Source organism: Pholcus phalangioides, unplaced genomic scaffold (genome assembly GCF_987345545.1).
Source record: "Pholcus phalangioides strain wild (caught in Gottingen) unplaced genomic scaffold, Ppha-v1.0 ptg000022l_1, whole genome shotgun sequence".
Classification (NCBI taxonomy): domain Eukaryota; kingdom Metazoa; phylum Arthropoda; class Arachnida; order Araneae; family Pholcidae; genus Pholcus; species Pholcus phalangioides.
Window position 1 is genome coordinate 8,055,413 of NW_028301615.1, and position 19,780 is coordinate 8,075,192.

The 19,780-nt window shown below is 38.2% G+C and overlaps 1 protein-coding gene and 1 long non-coding RNA gene across 5 annotated transcripts in view; one reads left to right on the forward strand and one right to left on the reverse strand.

The window, feature by feature from the left end:
- Positions 1-19,780, reverse strand: part of LOC149069414 (WD and tetratricopeptide repeats protein 1-like) — a 530,664-nt gene that overhangs the window by 281,183 nt on the left and 229,701 nt on the right. For all 4 annotated transcript variants that reach the window (XR_016195038.1, XM_089249200.1, XM_089249199.1 and 1 more), the window contains one exon: positions 6,214-6,328. Coding sequence is in view for 3 of the 4 variants with exons in the window: in XM_089249200.1 (XP_089105326.1) it covers positions 6,214-6,328 (115 nt within the window). In the remaining variant the exon portion in view is untranslated. The remainder of the gene's footprint in view (positions 1-6,213; positions 6,329-19,780) is intronic.
- Positions 12,634-15,001, forward strand: LOC149069417 (uncharacterized). Its single transcript, XR_016195039.1, has 3 exons — positions 12,634-12,774; positions 14,623-14,742; positions 14,842-15,001. It is a non-coding gene; the product is annotated as an uncharacterized LOC149069417 (long non-coding RNA).

The following is a 19,780-nucleotide window of genomic DNA, read 5'->3' on the forward strand; positions in this document are numbered from 1 at the left end:
CATCTGGTGAGTGAAATATGAACTGAGGGCGCCGGCACACCACATGACTATTTGCTCACCATAGACATTTATTGGAGACAAATTTGCAACGGAAAGTTGTAGAAGTGGTTGATGTTTGTCAGTGCTGCATGCTGGGAGTATTGAGACGTCAGATCCAGTGTCCACAAGGAATGAAATGTTGGTGCTTCGATTGACTACAAATAAGCGACAAGATGTCATTAACAGGGAGCGTGTTGCTACTACTCTCATCGCCTTCATCGTTTTTTGTAAACCTGTATGGTGAAGTGCACCTTCTAGCTTGATTGCTAAATGTCTTATGGCACCAACAAATTTGCCTATCCGGCAACGTAGGTGGTGTTGTTGATATCTTTGGAACAGGAGAAAAGCGAGAGCGAAACACTGCGGGAAAGCACACGCAAAACTGATTTCAGTTTGCAGCATAGTCGGGCAACCTCTTCTTGGAGTTGTGCGATTGTTGACTTTTTTCCACTGCGACTACATGAGGTGGGTTGGCTTCTTGGATCTTATCGGCCAGCTCTGCCATTTTGTCAAGGGTTAGTGGGATGACAGCAGAGAGTATAGATCGAGTAGATTTGGGCAGTTGTTGCAGGAAGAGTTCTGTCAATAGTTCGTCAAAAACATTTTGAGATTCCGCTCTTCGGTTTAATTCATGGAGAATGTTAGACGGTTTCCGATCTCCTAATGCCTTGCAAGCAAGAAGTTTTCTAAGCTGTGTAGACGAGAATTCACTGCAACATGTGACTAGTTCGTGCTTTAGTTTCTCATATGGCTCTGAAGTTGGCGGGTTCATGAGAATGTCTCATATTAGAGATGCGTTATCAGGAGGTAGATTTGCAACAATGTAATTGTATTTTGTTTTTGACACTGTTATCGGTTTCGGAGCGGGCAAATCAAAAATGCTTTCACACATCACAAACCATAACGAAACATCACACACGTTGAATGGTGGTATAACTATGCACTCATTTCTGCCATGGTGGTTTCTTTTGTTCGTCCGATGTCGCCAATCTTTAGTTGACCCATGAAAGTATTTTGTTTATATATTTACACTTTTTTTACAATGGATAATATTTACGTAATACAAACGGGAATACTGATAGGGAAAAATGTGGCCCGTGCATGGCGAGACACAGACACGTGTGTCGGTGAGTAGGACAACATCAACAACAAACAAGCAGAGCCAGATGCCTTTGACTCCCAATTTCTGTGTTGCCACCAGCAGAAAATATCATTTGATCATTCTTGTCTCACCACGGTCATTTTCTGCACACGAGGGCTAATTAGACCGGGACTCCCCGCGGTAGCAATTTTTTGCTGCGGTCAAGTCGCCGTTTTTTTGTCGTACCCCTGTCAGGAAAGTTTTCTGACAAGGACGAACCGGGTATCGAACTCGCGACACCTCTAAACATCCTTTGGTACTTTAGGCGAGCATCTTATCGACCTGGGCTACTGCGCCCCCAGCAGAAAATAGAATAATAATTAAACAAGCTGTGGAGGTATGCAAGCGCCATCATGTGGGCAGCGCTACATACTCAATCCAGCATCAAAAACCTCGCTGTATTTTTGAATTACAAAATCCACAGGATTAGATTCAAATTCTATAACTCCATTCAATGAAATACCCAAAGGCTAAAACCATGAGAAACCCAAAATATTTACGCATTTGCATTTTGAAATTAGCCTTTCTTGTTCCAAAACTGGACTTCTACAATGCATGAACCTAGAAGTGAAATTTAATTTCCTTGAAAATCCCGCAACCTCACATGAGTGTTTCTAATCTTATGTTTGCAGCAACGAAACAAAGTTTCTTTAAAAACTATAGAAAAATAAGATCCAGAATCAATCTCCATTTTTAATGCATGGTTATTCATCATACAGCATTCAAATATTAATTTTGATTTTAATTTCATGTGTATTGCGTGCGTATGCTTTATTTTTCTGAATACCCTTGGCGCTACATACAGTTTGTATATAGGGCCTTTCTTGCCACAGTGCCTGCAAGTTGCAGATTTGAAACGAAAATTGGAATGATCATGTCGTCAACTACAATACACATAATTGTTATTAGAGAAGTCATCTTTTGAAACATTTTTTTTGTTTCAAATTAAATTTCTTTTTACTTCACTTGATAAACGAAATCAGAAATTCCTGAATTAGAAACCTGAGAATTTCGAGAATGAATTTGTTTTGATTGTGAAAATGCAGTTTCAGTCACAAGACAATTGGCAACAGCATTGTCAAAATTCTATTATCCACATACCAATTGATTGCACAATCGTTCAGCAAGAGTAGCACCAAAATTACAATTTTTGATGAAATTTATTAATTTGGTAGCGTACAAATTTACGGACTCATTGTTTAACTGTATCTTTTATGAAATCAAAATCTGCAATAAATTTCAGAGGGTTTTGGGCAGAAATGGTTCTTCAGTAGTTTAAGTGTATTATCTCAGAGGGACTAAGCAAATTTCTCACATCAGAAATTTTCTTAGGCGACACAAGGGAGTGCAAAATCCCAAGCGTCTTTTTTCTGCACACAGATAACAGCAACAGCCCTTCTCCTTTCAGGAAGCGTTATCACATTTGCTTCAAAAAAAAAAGTCAGCTGGTCTACATGCAAATTCAAAGACCTTGAATTTGAGGTATCGAACTCTGGCATAAACTCAATTGTTACCATGTTAGAATTTTATAAACAATATAAATATCTGACATGAATGTCGCTCTCCACTTGTTAATACAAGGTATACAGAAGACTGGATGTTGTGAAGATATTTATTATTTGAGATGTTAATTTTTTAAGGAAGGAAAAACTCATCTCTGCCTTTACCAAGAGTCGAACCCGGGTCCCTCGATTGCTGGACGAGTGCTCTGACCACTAAGCTACAGAGGAGTCGAAGGAAAATCTCTATCTCCTCTGTAGCTTAGTGGTCAGAGCACTCGTCCGGCAATCGAGGGACCCGGGTTCGACTCCTGATAGAGGCAGAGTTTTTTCCTTCCTTAAAAAATTAATATCTCAAATAATAAATATCTTCACAATATAAATATCAAATACCAGTGCCACAAAACTCGAGCATGACAAGGAAAGACAATGTCAAAATAAACATACTAGCTCTAATCAGGCATCAGTTTGGTAAACATCACATTCTCGTCCCCAGTTTCATACTTGCTGAAATGAACGGCTGAGTGGAAGATGATAGAACATGAAGTCAACTTTGAATTATTCCATTTAATGCACATACACACACATGATAAAGAAAGAAGAACGAAAGAAATAGATGTTATGTGGCAGCTACAAGATAGCGAATGATCGAGAGAGAGAGAGAGTGAGAACAGAAAGCAATCTTGAATCACTTGAACGTTATAAACAAGCGCAGAATAGATCTATTAGATGCTGCCATCCAGGGCCAGACTTAGGCAGGTGCAAAGGATGCTGCCACATTGGGCCGCTAAATTTTTGGGGGCGCAAAAGGAGATAAAAATGTTTTGGTTACATTTTGACTTCAACTTCTCAGCAAAGCAATAGCTTAAAATTCAGTCTAAGATAGAGAACCTTTAAGGTTGAGGGCCTGGGTAGATAATCGGTTTTCTAGCCCTGAGAGCCCCAAATCTTCTAGTGCCTGGGGCTGCACTTGTAATTTTTTCACTGGGAAGCGGACACTTTTGTACATATCTATTGCCGAATGGAACTTTTTTTATAACTATGAAGGAGTTTTACAGTCATTCTCAAGCACCAGAGTACCCATGGACACACTGGGGTATTAGAAAACCCCTGTTCAGAGGAGCCGCAATTTTTATTTCATTTTTTTGTTTTGCACCGAGCTACAAAATATATACGCCCGTCCCTGCTGCCATTCTATATAAACACAATAGATCACAGCACCCCTCCCTTCTTATGAGATAAGTATGTAATTTCGTATGAACACCAGTTCATAAGTAACAAAAGTTCGTGAAAAACGATTTCCATTTTTCTTAGCTGTATCGATTTACTGTTTTTCTTTCCTCTCGGAAGTCAAACCTAGAAGTAACTTATCCAAGGCTGTCTTTAGTCATCTTCCCATGAGCAATTCGGCAGGACTCGCACCAAAGGATGTTATTGGAGTCACATGTTGTTGAAGCAAGAAACTTGCCAATCTTTCCTTCCACGTTCCATTGACGATGCGTTGAACGGAATCTTTGACGGTCTGTACAGTTCGTTCAGCTTGACCATTACTGGAAAGCTTATTGGGAGAAATCAGCACTCGTCGTATGGTATTTGGCTGCAAGAAAAGGTTCCTGAAGAAACAAACTGGTCGCCATTGTTGGAGACAATGACATCTGGCATACCGTGAGTAACAAAGATCTCTCGAACAACATCAATGGTCGCATCAGCCAACGTGGAATGCATGTGATGCACTTCCACCCATTTTGAAACTGCATCAACAACGAACTGCTGTCCTTGGAATGGACCTGCAAAGTCCATGTTCAAAAGAGCCCCTGGTTTGCTTGGAATCTCCCATAGAGGTACAAGAGCTGTAGGAGGGGAAAGACGAGTCTGTTGACAGATACTGCAATGTTTTACAAAGTGGTCTATGTCATAGATTCCTTGCCACCATACATAGGAACCAGCTAGAGCTTTCATTCTCTCTATTCCTGGGTGACTGAGATGCAAGGCATGCAACACACGGGATCTCCCGGAGACTGGTATGACCAAGTGGTTGCCCCACAAAAGACAATTTCAATGGACAGACAATTCATTATTTTTTGGAAAAAAGTTCTGAAATTTTGAATCTGGTTTTTCGTTTGGCCAACCCTTAGGACCCAACCGAGTACCCTTGACAGTACCAGATCATGTAAAGTCATTTTAGAAATTTCTTTAGCATGTAAAGGAGGGTCTTCTAATTACTCAGTGAAAAGGACTTCTAACGGAGGAGGACTACTAAGATTTCTAATTTCTACTAAGGGAATCTGCATTTTGGATTTTTTTTCTCCTGGCCTATGAATAAGAGAAAAATCATAAGCATTCAATAAAATACACCACCTTAGCATACGAGGCGATATGATATCTCTGGTAGGTTAATTCTCTGTGAAAATCCCTAATAGAGGTTGATAATCTGTAATTATACAAAATTGACATCCATATAAAAAATGGTGAAATTTTTTAAGCCCAAAAATAATTCCCAATGTTTCCTTATCAATATGGGCATAATTTCTCTGTAGGTGAGAGTGTTCTAGAAGCGAAGTTCAATAGGAGCTTCATGACCATCAGGAAAAACATGATTCAATACACCCCAGACAACAAATGGAGAGGCATCACATACCAAGATGATGGGCAGTTTCTCCTTGAAAGGAAATATTGATGCACATCCTCTGATGTCAGAAGTTTTCTTAAGGATTCCAAAAATCATTATGAATTTTACACTATTAAAATTTGGTATTTTTATCCAATAACCTATGCAGGACCTCTGCTCTGGTTGCTTTATCTTTTGCTCTCCCATCCTCGTCACCACAAATGTTGTAAGGGAAATGATCGAAACACAGCAGACAATGCTGATCTCTAACTAGATTTATTACATGATTAACATTAGATTAAATAACGATAACAAGTATGATGAGTTACATGGTGTAGTAGCAGTAGTAGTGATCATATTCAACTTGTGACAATATATATGCTTCAAGGCGTGCGCAAAAATTTTCAAAATCATCTTCAATAAGTATTATCTTAAATTAAAACAAATCCATTAAAACAACATGTAAAATTTTTTGTACTTAAATATATTCCTCCCCTTCTCGCACATTCTTTCTGGTAGTGTAACTCAATTATGCCATGATACATTATGGCTGTGTAAGTTCAAGTGACCGCTTTCATGAGTTGATCACATCATGGGACAACATGATGGCTGGAATGTGTATTCTATAGTTTTCCATCCTTGCATTGTGATAATCAGCTGTTAGCTCTTCACTATGGAGAGTGAAACTATGGGCATCATCCTGCTAAATAAGACTTGCTATAGTCTTGAAAAACTTTGATGAAAGTACGAGTGAATGAATGAGCAAGTCATCTTTCTCTAGCATGATTGAGTGATGGCTGAAATAACCACCAAGAATACTGAAAACAATTGTTCATTTGATAAGAGATTTATATTACTGATGAAATAAATCATTTACAACTTTTTTTAGCCTAATAAATAACTTTATTAAAAAAATTGAGACATACCTGCAACAAAATAAGTGACACAACCCATAAGTAAATTATCATCTTTTACCACAGCAGCTGATGGTGTATATGCATGTCTTTCCCAAGGTGGTCTAATTGCAGTCTCTGACTGATGCTGGATTTAACAAAAAATAAATACTACAGGCATCAAAGTTTGAAAGATAAATTTATAAAATAAGAACATTCTAGTTAAAAATTCTATAGAATAAATTATAAATTCAGGATATTAAGTAGAGATTAGGGTATCATTAAAACAACTAAAAAAGATATGATTTAAGTACTGAGAGAGAATTTCATTTTCAGAAATTATTATTCCTTTTTCCAATTCAGCCTGCTTCTCTCAGATGATGGTTTGATTTCAACTATTTTTATCAACTACTAGCTATAATACCCAGCGCTGCCTGGGTTTTCTTTAACACTAGAACCACGGAGTGGGTCAATTTGACCCAAATCAAACTTCGTTTTCATTTATCTCGAAAACTTGGATGCAGATGTTAAAAAATTTTGAAAAAGTTAAAAAAATAATATTAATAAACATATTAATTTACGAAAATTTTATTATCTTCACGTTTCATGTTTCAGAGCTATAAGCACTTATACATAGAACCGCGGTTTGGATTGATCCGATGCTTGTAGTGACAAGATAAAACGTAATGAAAACTTAGCGATTTAATATACAAAAGAAACATAACGAGAAGGAAGACACGTGTATACAAATCGGTGGTACAATTCCAACAGACATTTTTTCTTTTTTTTACAATCACCAGGAATGTGAGGAGGGTGCGCCATCTATACAGATAAGAATGCACTACAGCACTCCTCCTCCAGTCGAAGACGAAACATTTAAGAGAAGAAAAATTAAATAATAATCATACAAATAATAAAAAAAATTGCAATGCATATACTATACATAATTACAAATCATATAATTTCGAAGGGTCAATATGAAATCGCACTCTTCGGCCAGACCTGGAAATATACTGATTTTTGAACGTGCCACATAAATTATTATTTAACATAAAACATGGCTTACAGCGATCTATGGATACATTTTTATGATTGCCATTAATGTTCAACATAAAATACTTATCAGTTCTCGAAATAACTTCAAATAGTCCGGTGTATGGTTGTTGTAGAGGTTTGTGTACACAATCTTGTCAGACGAATACTGATGGAGAAGTTGTCAAGTCTGTCCAGACGAAGGGCTTAGACGAATTGTGATGAGAGGTTGGTACTGGTCTCACATGGGAGAAATGGTCTCTCAGTCTCTGCAAGAAGTCATATCGTGGTAGGACATCTCGCTCATCGAAGTGCCGGAAGAGTTCCCCAGGAAGGCGTAGGGCTCTGCCGTATACCAACTCAGCGGTTCATACTTGGAGGTCTTCTTTGATGCTGGAACGTAACCCCAACAGGACTGTAGATAGAACCTCTGTCCAGTGCTCGTTACCTTTGAAGACACACATCAGAGAGGCTTTGATATCGCAGTGGAATCTCTCAACCTGGCCGTTACACTTTGGATTGTAGGCAGTGGTGCAGGATTTTTCGATGCCACACAGCAGTGCAAGAGAGCGAAATAGATCATTCTCAAACTGACTACCTTGATCTGAGGTCAACTTTTCAGGAACGCCAAACCGACATACCCATGTAGAAAAGAATGTCTCAGCTGTAGTTTCAGCGGTTTGGTTAGACGTTGGTATCGCTTCGGGCCACTGTGTGTACCAATCAATGCATGTCAAGAGATACGTGTATCCTTTTGAGGGAGGCAAGGGTTCGACAATGTCCAGATGAACGAGGGCAAAGCGAGAATTAGGAACCTGGAAAGAGCCTAAAGGAGACTTGGTATGTTTGACAACCTTCGACTTCTGGCAAGCGATGCAAGTACGATACCAATCTTTGCAGTCTTTCGCAATCGATTTACAAATAAATTGTTTGCATACCATACCTAGAGTAGCTTTTATACCAGGATGGGGCAGATTATGCACAGAGTCAAACGCTAGACATCGCATTGAAACGGGTACATTTTCTGCCTGCGCCCGTGCCAATTCTGCATAATCGATTGCACAAGGAGTGTGGTTTTCACAAATTCTTGAGAAAGCATCAGCTATGACGTTACTATCCCCAGGCAAATATCGTAAATCTATCGAAAACTGACTGATATATTCGAGATGTCTAAGTTGCCGGGGAGAACATTTATCGTTACGTTGTTTGAAGGCATATGTGAGAGGACGATGATCACTGAAAATTATGAAGTTGCGTCTCCTCTTCAGCTTAACAGCTGAATATATTGCTAAGAGTTCTTTGTCATATGTACTGTACTTTTTTTCAGTCGAACGGAGCTTGCGTTAAAAAAATAAGAATGGCTGGGTTTTGTTTCCTATTTGCTGTTGAAGGACTGCACCCAATGAAGCGTCGGAAGCAGGCAAAATTAATTTCGCATTCGGAACAAGATGAGCCAGAAGTGCAGCGTTGGCAATTGATTGCTTGCATGACAAAAAAGCAGATTTGGCCTCCTCAGACCAAACTACACTCATGTCCCTAAATTAAGGATAATTCAGAATCACACGGAAATCGAAATCTAAAGTAAAAATTTCACCTGTACATCTGCAAGAATGATATGCAAATTTCAGGAAGTCACCAGATAATGCCGATAGTACGTCACAATCACGAGAGTGTAAGAGGGGGGTATATCAGGAATGGTGGCAAAGAAGTAAAATTGTTCACAAGAGTTCTGTAAGGCGCTCAGTGCCATAAGCGAATAGTTATGACACAGAGGACGCATGTGGATGATTTTTTACGCGGTAGAATTATCGGCCACCTGGAATGTGGGCGTACTCAGATGGAAGTATCCGAGGAACTTGGAATTGTCCAAAGTGTCATCTCTAGGCTTTGGCAACGATTCCAAGATAACGGAAATGTCAGTAGACGTTACAGTACAGGTCGCCCCCCCCCCCCGAGTTACAACGCCGAAGAAAGACCGGTATTTGGCAGTAACTGCCAAAAGAAGCAGGCGGAGCACAGCATCCGACCTGTCTCACCAGCTATCTGCAGCCACGGGTACTACAGTTTCAAGGCAAACCGTGTACATACGTTTGGGAGATATTGGTCTATATGCTAGCAGGCCTGTCAGATGTGTTCCGCTCACGGCAACTCACTGTCGGCAGCGATTAGCCTGGAGTAGAGAACATGCAATGTGGACATCATCACAGTGGGCTTGTGTGTTTTTTTCCGACGAGTCCAGGTTTAGCTTGCAGTCGGACTCATGTCAGACTTTCATATGGAGAACGCCAGGTACCTGTTACCACCAAGACAACATCATTGAACAACACCGTTACGGTAATATACATTTAGATGGATTGATCACAATACCATAGTCATTTAGTCTTTGAAAAACATGTTTCAAGTCAGGTTCATGAGATTTTTCGTCAATGGAAGCGATTAACAAATCGGAGATATGCGTAACAACAATCTAAGTGACGAAATGCTTCGTCAATAAAACGCTGAAACGTTTAAGCTGCATTTTTCAAGCCAAAGCACATATAAACAAAGCCCAATGGCCGTAATTATGGCAGTTTTGGGAATGTCTTTAAGATTGATCAATATTTGGCGATATGCTTTTATTAAATCGATTTTTAAAAAAAAATCTTTTTACCACTCAAGTTGATGGAAAATCCTGTATATTTGGAAGCGGGTATCTATCTGGAATTGTTATTGCATTGAGTCCACGGAAGTCCCCACAAATTCTCCATTCGTTGCTTTTTTTGGGTACAAGATGGATGGGACTCGACCAAGGGCTTTTTGAGGGCCGAATTATACCTTGTTGCAACAGTTCATTGAATTGTTTTTTAACAGCTGCAAGATTTTCAAAAGACAATCTTCTGGTTTTAGCGAAAACCGGTGGTCCCGTACTTTCGATGAAGCGCATGACAGAGTGTTTCTTTGGAACTGTATTTAAAACTGAGTTGGTAAGCTGAGGAAATTTGGCTAATATGCGGTGGTATGGAAAATCACCAGAGATCGGCGTTAAACCAAAAGAGCCATTTTGGGATTCTAAACCATTCACTGATAGCAATGTTTTGTTATCGATCAAACGAGAATTTTTAACATCTGTAAGCAAATCAAATCTTTCCAAAAAGTCGGCTCCAATAATGGGATGTGAAACATCTGCCACAGTGAAAACGAAAGGAAAGTCCCTCCTTAGTCCAAGATTCAGAACTAGATTTTTGTTGCCATATGTTTGGATTTCGGATCCATTTGCAGCATATAGTGAGAGTTTGTGAGGTTTTGTCAAGTTAGTCAGGCGTTTCGGAAAACAACTGATTGATACGCCAGTGTCAATTAGAAATTGGAAACCCGTATTAACGTCAATGACAAATAGGCGATTATGGCGAAGGCTTTCGTCAGCTATCGCCGAAACAGACGAGCACACTAGTTTTCCTGAAACTGACATGGAGGGATACATTTATGAGTTTTTTCTCCAAACTGCTCATGGTACCAGCAAAGAATTTCGTTTTTCAAAGCATCGCCAAATTTATTTCGGTTACGAGATTTAGATCGTTTGCTATAACCGCGAGATGGTCTAGGAGATAGCGAAAGCCTTTCAAATGATTGCCGTAGCGAAGCAATTTCGTTTTTCAAATCATCAAACTCTGAAGTGTGAGACACAGCTGAAGTATTAGATGACATATGAGAAACCTCACAGATTTTGTCAGCTATTTTCGCTAACCCAATTAATGGTTCACTAGAAGCTTGTAATATTTGTTGGGAGTGCAAAGGTAATCTCTGCATCCAGAGATTTTTCAAAATGTCACTTTTCATTTTACCCTCAGCTAACGTTTGCATTTTGTGCAAAAGCTGGTACAGGGCGTTTGTTGCCTAGTTGAAGCTCCTGGAGTAACATTTGCAATTTAGAAGATTCTGATTGTTGAAACTGCTCGAGCATGCGAGTTTTGAGAGTTTCGTACATGTGCTGTTGAGGAGGATTGCGAACGATATTAGAAACATAGTTCAAAACTTTGCAATCAAGAGCTCCTACAACGGCGAAATTTAGTTTCATCGGCGGTTATGCCTGCTGTTTTGAATTGTGACTCAATTTGAAAAAACCAAATCTGGGATTTGCTTCCCAGAACGGAGGGGCTCGAAAGGTAACACGTGAAACTTCAGCTGATGCAATAGGTTGAGCCATGACAAATGCAAGTATGGAGACCGGCAAATTGAGAGTAAAAAGTTTACTCCTCACCTTGAATTTCCAGGAACGTCTCTATATTGGGTAGAAACGAGTAGGCTTGTCTTGAAAAAAAAAAATCCAAAAGACTAGGAGATTAGAAAAGTTTCATGTTTGAAGAGCATAAGAACGGAAAGCACAAGGCGCAAAAACAAAATGTAAACGATGGAGAAATTAACTTCAATGTCCAAAATCAGATGTGTCCTATAGGTCACCAGTGATCCGATGCTTGTAGTGACAAGATAAACGTAATGAAAACGTAGCAATTTAATATACAAAAGAAACATAACAAGAAGGAAGACACATGTATACAAATCAGTGGTACAATTCCAACTGACATTTTATCTTTTTTTTACAAGCACCAGGAGTGTGAGGAGGGTGCGCCATCTATACAGATAAGAACGCACTACAGGGGCATTTTGACACAATGTACTATTCCATACGAAAAAAGGAGTGTAGAATTTTCTTGGAAGTGGCTGCCCTTTCTAGAAAGTATTTGTTAATGAAGATAGTGAAGAATAAAGGTATTTCAAAAAAAAAAAGTCAAGGCCAATTTATTATCAGATTTCTTTTCTCTTTCTTTCTTTTCTCTGAGATTTTATCAGAGATTCTTTTTTTTTTTCAATGGAGGAATGGCTAGTACAGTTTCCTTTGTAAACTTGAATACCTGGAATTCTGATGGAACTCAATAAAGATTTTTGGAGAGTAAAAGCTCAACTCTAAAAAAAACCTGTAGATGAAATTTCTGTAGGCAAACAATGTCACAGAAAAAGAATAAAATTCTTTCTTGCACCAAATACATTTTGCATGGATTTCCAAACCTTGGGAAGTATCAGCGTCCAACGAATCTCTCTCTTCCTGAGCACATAGTGATGCAACTGATCAAGCCATTTGAGAACAAGGACAGAAATGTCTCAACCGACACCTTTTTTCACGACACTGAAGATGGGGGTGAACAATCCCGTTGTCCTTAGAACCAGTTTTTTCCTCTTGCGTCCTGTTTGTCATTATTTAACGAAAAAGGGAAAATTTCCGCACTCCCCGCTCGCCTTTCCCTAAATAAGGAAATTATTTTTTCCTTGTATAACGATAACGACAAAGAAGCCACTCTCGCTAGCTCGTAACGACAACTTTTTCTCTGTAATGGCGGCGCGATGTGTGCTTGGATGGAAGATATATGTTCGATTCAAACAATTCTCCTCGTGATTTTCCGCACTATTAATGCTTGATACACGCATTTAATGTAAAAAATATATATATTTAGGCTAAACGAAAAATACAGCCAGCTATGCGAGGAGCTTGAGCCGAAGACGAAGACAAGAGTTGCTGTTGAGTGGAAGGTAGGCTAACTTATGATATGAAATCAATTTTTTTTATTTTTCTTAACATGACATTTCACTCATTTTAAATGAATATTGATGCTTTATACATACTCGAGGCTTTGGGAGAAAAAATCCTACCGACCGACCTTGTATAATATGTACTCACAGGGCCGTAACTAGGATTTTTGCTCCCCGGGTCAAACATAATTTTGCCGCCTCTGCAACTTTAAAATTCGACAATTTTACAATGGTGTTTTTTGTTCCCACCTAAAATTGCCACCCCCCTAAATTTTGCTGCCCGGGGCGATTGTCTCCCCCCCCCCCCAGTTCCGGCTCTATGTACAGATAGGGAGATGATCATGTATGCAAGCTATATTCACAAATGTTAATTCGTTCATATATATATATATATATATATATATATAAACATGGAAAACATGTATCATGATAATGAATTATGTTTGGACTATATCGATAAGGTCACATTTTATATTTCTGTGTTAGCACATATTTTCGTGCCATCTAAAGAGTGTCGTAGACCAGCACCAACTATCTCTAGGAGATGCTGCATAGACCCCCGGGCTGAGTAATTTTTCTGAGCCCCCCCCCCCCAGAATTAGAAATACCTGACCAATTACATACTTCTGTCAAAAATTGCATGCAAATCCTCATTTGCACTACCAAACCACACATGCACCATGTCCACATTCTCTGCAGAACTTGTAATCATTAAATTACTGCAGCACTCTTAGTGATAGGCTGGTTGCAGACACAGATTGAAAAATGTTCAATATTATCAGTTATGTATTAAATCTTTCGATATACTGTACAGTACAATCAGAGATGCAGACATGAAAACATTGAGGGGGCTGAAACTTGCTGGTTGTCCTGTATATATGTGACTCGAGCACATATGCAGGAGGGGGGAAGGTGTAGTGCATTGTTTTTTCAGAAATTATTTGGGGGGCTCAGTCCTCTTTCAAAATTTATTGGGGGGGGGGCCTCAAATGGCCTCAGCCCCTAGGTTCCGGCACCTATGAATGCAATATAATATATGTCATTTGCATTAAACAATGTATTTAAAATTGGCTTGTACAATTTCGTTTTATGAACTTGTTCAAATCACTGGCGGAGAAGGATTTAAAGTTTGGGGTCCTGCCGATGATTTCCCCCATGAGATATAAGCATAAAACATAATAAATTATAAAGAACGAATTCTTGATATTAATGGGTCTGTAGAGAAATTTCAGAAAATAATTGTCTGTACTACTGTGTCATACTTATTAAGTAAGAACACTGTTACAAGTGTTCAATGTAGTTGTTCAAATTGTACAATTGACACTTGAGGGTAGGTTATTCATTAGTAATTGCTCCTAGGTGTATTTTTTCTCCTGTTTAACAAATATATATATACATAAAACAGACTACAACAGACAAATTGCCTAACATGGTGGCTGAAATGTGTGTATATATATATAATATCTGTCCACAGAACAGATTGACCCTTAATACAGTACTTAGAGCACAAAAATTCAAACACATATCATCGCTTTAAGAATCAAAAATAGATGATAGTAAGTCGAGCATGAAACATGCATACCTTATATATTGCAATTAATTTGCTAGGGACACAAAAACTTATGTATACACATAACACTTTCCAAGGCATGTCAATTAGAAATTCCTCAGAACTATATCACTTGTATATGTGGTTTAGTAGTACTAGCAGTTTGTTGGGAAATTGTTTTAGTTGACAACTAACATATTTTATTCCATCACACCACTGATACAATGAAATATGGTACTATTTGGTACTATTATTTATATATTGGTACTTTGTTATATACTATTTGAAATGCTTATTAGGTTCTTGACCATTTGCTGAAACGAGAGTCGCAAAATGAAGACATTACATGCCTGTTGAAGACAAATTGGTGCTCATGAAGTGTACTTATGTACTGATGGATTAAACCATAGATACCGCAGGTAAGTTGAATCTTTTTCATTTTTATCTTTGGAATTTTTTATGGCGTGCACAAAGTTCAATACTCAAAACTATCATACAATTTACCCTTTTCATTTCAGGTAAAAATGTTGAATGCAATGACACAAGTTATGGCTTACGAGTGTAAAACTAGAAATTTTTGTTTTTCAAGCAACTCATTTAACCAGCACCTATATGCATATTCATACACAGCCGCAATCATACATGTGTATGAAATACTGTTCACACATTTATCTAATAAATTTATCCATGATCATAAGCAAAAAATGAGTTTGTTTTCTTTGTGATTATAATTAGAAAAAATGTTTATGAATGCTACATTTTTGTACTACAATAAATTCGAGAATTAGTTGCATAGAAAACAGTTTTCTATGCAAGGATTTAAACAGCTCAGTGGAATGAAGTGTTGATTTTGATTTATCTGAACCAGAGTTATATAATTTATTTTTGATTAAATGCAGCTGAAATCACAAAACGAATAACCTTCCCATTTAGAATGACTTATTTTTGTCGACTCATCAAAATTTTCTGTCCAAAGCGTTTCCCTTAGTTTCTCATGAGTGTTTCTTGAAAAACAGCGGGATTCACTGCAGTTGATAAAAAATTTAATGAAACGATTGGAAAGAAATTAAAATTTTATTGCGAGATATGGTGAATGACATTGTTCTAGTAATATCAAAATATATAGTATCAAATAATATTTGCCGAACATGTATATGGGGCAAATAGCTACAGTTCTAACATGTCAAGACTTGATGGAAGAATAAGAAATCTTAATACATTTTCCTAAGTGAGAATCGTTATAACACTAAAACATGAGCGTTAAATTCATAGAGCTGGAAAATCAATATTTTCCTCCTATGATCTAGCATGATACCTGCTGTATTAACCTCTATGATGTAATGTCATGAGAAATTAAAATTATAATCTTTCAGAAAAATTGTAATTTATATAAAATTTCTATTAAAAAAACTTGAATTGTCTCTAAAACAAATTTATATGTCCAGTAAGAAAATTATTAAAATATCTTATAAGTTATTAAAAATGCGAGGAAACTTGTGCGCAATCTAACGTAAAAAAAAGAAAAACATTACGCGAAATTAAAGTAAATAAAGCAACCATTGCCACAAATGTTGATGAAATATTGATTTTTAATACATAGTAGTAGTTGTAAACTTTTTTGCTTTACATTGATTGGTTGAATAGTAGGCTGAACCGTAGAAAAGAACGAATGAACCGAAAGACCGGTTTTTTCCTCCGCAACCCGTCACGTGATCCTAAGGACAATGCTCAACACAAAGGGGAGAGTGCCGCTTAAGGAATTTTCCTTAGCACGTTCCTTACAATAGTTCCTTATCTAACGACAAGCGCGGAACGGGCGTTATATAAGGAAAGTGGGATTGTTCACCCCCCGGCTCAAATACTAAAAACCAAAAAATACGAGCTTAGTAGAGACAGAGACAAAATCGAAGAGCAATATTATCTGGAACAATAAAGATTGTGAAACTACAGTTGTATGGAACGATGCTGCCAAAATGACAATTTATCAACGAAAGAACGATATTAGTTTTTCATTACTCGGAACACTTCATCTGGCAGTCGATATTGGCAGTAGTAGCCCCCAAAAAGCTTCCGCACGCACACACACACACACAAAGATTTCACACAATTCAACAAAGTTTAACGCTCAAATGCCCAGAAAATATTCGGTGAAGGTGGCACCACAGACATTTTCTACAACATCCTGGATCTCACTATAGAAATATTCCTGTATTTTGTATAGAACAGTACAGAGTATGTATATGAACAGTAACAGAACAGAACTATTTTTCGAAAGTTCCTCTAAAATCTTATTTCAGAGCTGCGTTCATCATAAGTGTTGCCCTTGCTTAAAAGGAAACGTTCGTGCGCTCTTGATCATGTAACTGTTCAAGAGCGATCAAAATAATAATAGTAATAAATAAAAATAAATGAGTCTGATGTCAGGTAACACAAAAATGTGGAAACTGTTAATTTTTGCATAGGATGTGCAACTTCAACATGTGATGAATGTGTAAGAACAATAATAAAAAATTGCTCAACTGCTCATCATCAATTCCACTTATCAGTAATAAATCAATACTTATTTGACAATCATATTATAGACTTTTTCATACTCAATTTGACATGCTTATTTTACATCTTTGTCATGTTATGGGATTACTGAAAAATGTTTTTGGACTGAATAGAGTAAATAATGTATACTAAATCTTATTTTTACTGAATTACATCTTTTTTTAGCTAATTTTGAAGCCCATTTTAATATTCATAAACAAATATAGTTTTCCATTATGAATACACAATTAAACATTGAAATAAAGTAGGGAAAACCCAGGAACCGAAAATAAATTCTATGTTTTCGCTATGAAACACCATTCTTTTCCAGTTTGGGTCAATTTGACCCAGTGAGCGGTTTTAGGTCCAAAAGTGGCGCGGTTCTACTGGCAGCCTTAAAGAAGCAACAAACATAATAAAGGCAAATACCTGTCTAAAATGCCTTGTTAATTAACCACTGTAACCAAAGTAAACATTCTAAAAGTCGTTGCTGAGGCAGAGAAACCATTGTTGCCCGACAGTTTTTTGCCCATTTTGGCATTTGCCCAGCTCTGACAAACTTTTAGAGTAGCCTACAGTTCAACCTGGATCCTGTTTCGTATATATGCAAAATTTGGCGACAAATGGTCTAAAATTGCAGATTTGTATAGAGAACATACACACACACAGAAAATCAATTTTATATATTTAAATTTTTCAACATATTTTTTTAATCATACACTGCTCAAAACAATTAGGGGAGCAAGCAAAAAAGTGAAGAAAACCGTGCGAGACAGCCACGTATTGGCATACAATGGATAGTACACGCGTATCAATGCGCTATACAGAAAAAAGACGTAAAAAAATTTGGAATTAAGCTGTAATTCTTTGAAAATATGGAAAAAACATGAAAAGATGATTTAGGGCAACAATTTGGTTACATGTAAACGATAAAAAAAAAGTACTGTTTAGACATGATGCATGAGTTTTAATAGGGCGTGTGGTCTCCTCGAACAGCTAAGACTGCTGCACACCTGTTTGCCATGGATGCGATGAGGTCATCGATCAGACTTTGGAGAATACTGTTCCACTCCTCAAGAAGTGCAATCTGCAAGTCTCGGACAGTAACAGGCGGCCTTGGTCGGGCAGCAATGCGTCGTCCAAGGTCGGATTCAGGTCAGGAGAGCACACTGGCCATTCCATACGCTGTATTGTTTCAGCTTCAAGCATGTTCTCCACCAGACGAGCTCTATGTGGTCGGGCATTATCATCCTGGAAAACAAAGGAATCTCCAATGGCTCCAGCGTAAGGGATGACATGAGGTCGCAGTATCTCGTCTGCATACCTTTGGGCCGTCAAAGTGCCATTCCGAATGATATGCAGGTCCGTACGTCCGCTTATGCTGATTTCACCCCATACCATCCAACCAGCTCGTCTGTATTGTGACCTTTCACGAACGAATGCGGGGTTATTTCGAGTGCCCCTGTCCCTCCATACCAGAACACGTCGGGTGTCACACTCCAGACTGAATCGGGACTCGTCTGTAAACAGCACTTGGCTCCAATCATGTTGCTCCCAATCTCGATGTTCAGCAGCCCATCTTCTTCGGGCCGCACGGTGACGTGGGGTCAACGGAATGCAGACCATTGGCCTACGTGCATAGAGCCCTCCCTCATGAAGCAGATTACGTACTATTTGGCTGGACACCCTTCGTCCTGTTGCCAAGAGCAACCGTCTTTGCAGCTGCGTAGCATTCTGTGTTCTGTTTCGACGGGCTGTTAACCGTATATACCGGTCATCAGTTGCTGTAGTGGCGCGTGGCCGACCTTGCCCTGGTCGACGTCTAACATTTCCTGTTTCTTGGAATTGATTCCACAGCCTTGCAACAACACTTCTGGCGACTCCAACAGCGTCCGCGACACTACGTTGTGTTTGCCTGGTTTCCAGTCTGCCTATAACACGCCATGCCATGGATTCCGGCAAATCACGTTGTTGAGACATCCTCAAGCCACCTTGTCTCAAAAAACAATACTGCGCAATCGAATTTTACAGTTACGGAAGTAAAACAGACGTTTTTGCAACATCCCGATTTCTGCCCTTATCTCCTTTTTCTGATTTTTGACGTCATGAACTTTGATTTGCATATGAAGTTTTCTTCTTCCGTTTCCTGCTAGGCTTTAAATTATGGATGATTCATTTTATGTTACTTATCGGTACACATCTTCGCGTAATTTTGTTAAAACCATGTGCTCCCCTAATTGTTTTGAACAGTGTATAATGGTAGAGGCCAACAGCAGGCTCCTGAGGTAGTTTTATGTAACCCACAGCAGGATAAACTTACATTGTATTAAATAATATTTGTAGTCATCAGGGACACTGAAGTCAAAAATGATCGGTGTTGCTCAAAGTTTGTGAGATATTTCTCAGTATGGATCATAACATGTTTCCTATTGACCTACGTCCTTTTTTGAACCAGAATGTCCCGTTTTTGTATCCTTAATCTGTATTTGATTTGAGCAATGAAGGGTAATTCAACCTACTTTCGTGGAAAAATTTTTTCGTCTCAGTAACATATGGGAAATCTATGGGTGTGCCTCCAGATGATCAAAATTTTAAAATATTTTTTTTCAATAAATTAAAATATCAACAGAAGTTGCATACAGCATCTATATGTATTATTCTTTCTATTTTGGTTTGTTTTAAATTCTTTTCAAAGGTTAGCGATTCAAAATTTCCCAGAGAAATTTTGACCACCCCTGGTCCTCCCCACAAAGTTTGGTTCTGCACACGCCCCTGAGCCTGAATGCAGTATATGCAGGCCAGTTAATGATATACATACGCTCAAATACATGAGTGTATACATATACATTGAGCAGGGATTGACAAATAAAAAAAAAACATTTAGGTGTGAACAAAATCAACACTTCAACACAGTTAACTTCTCCT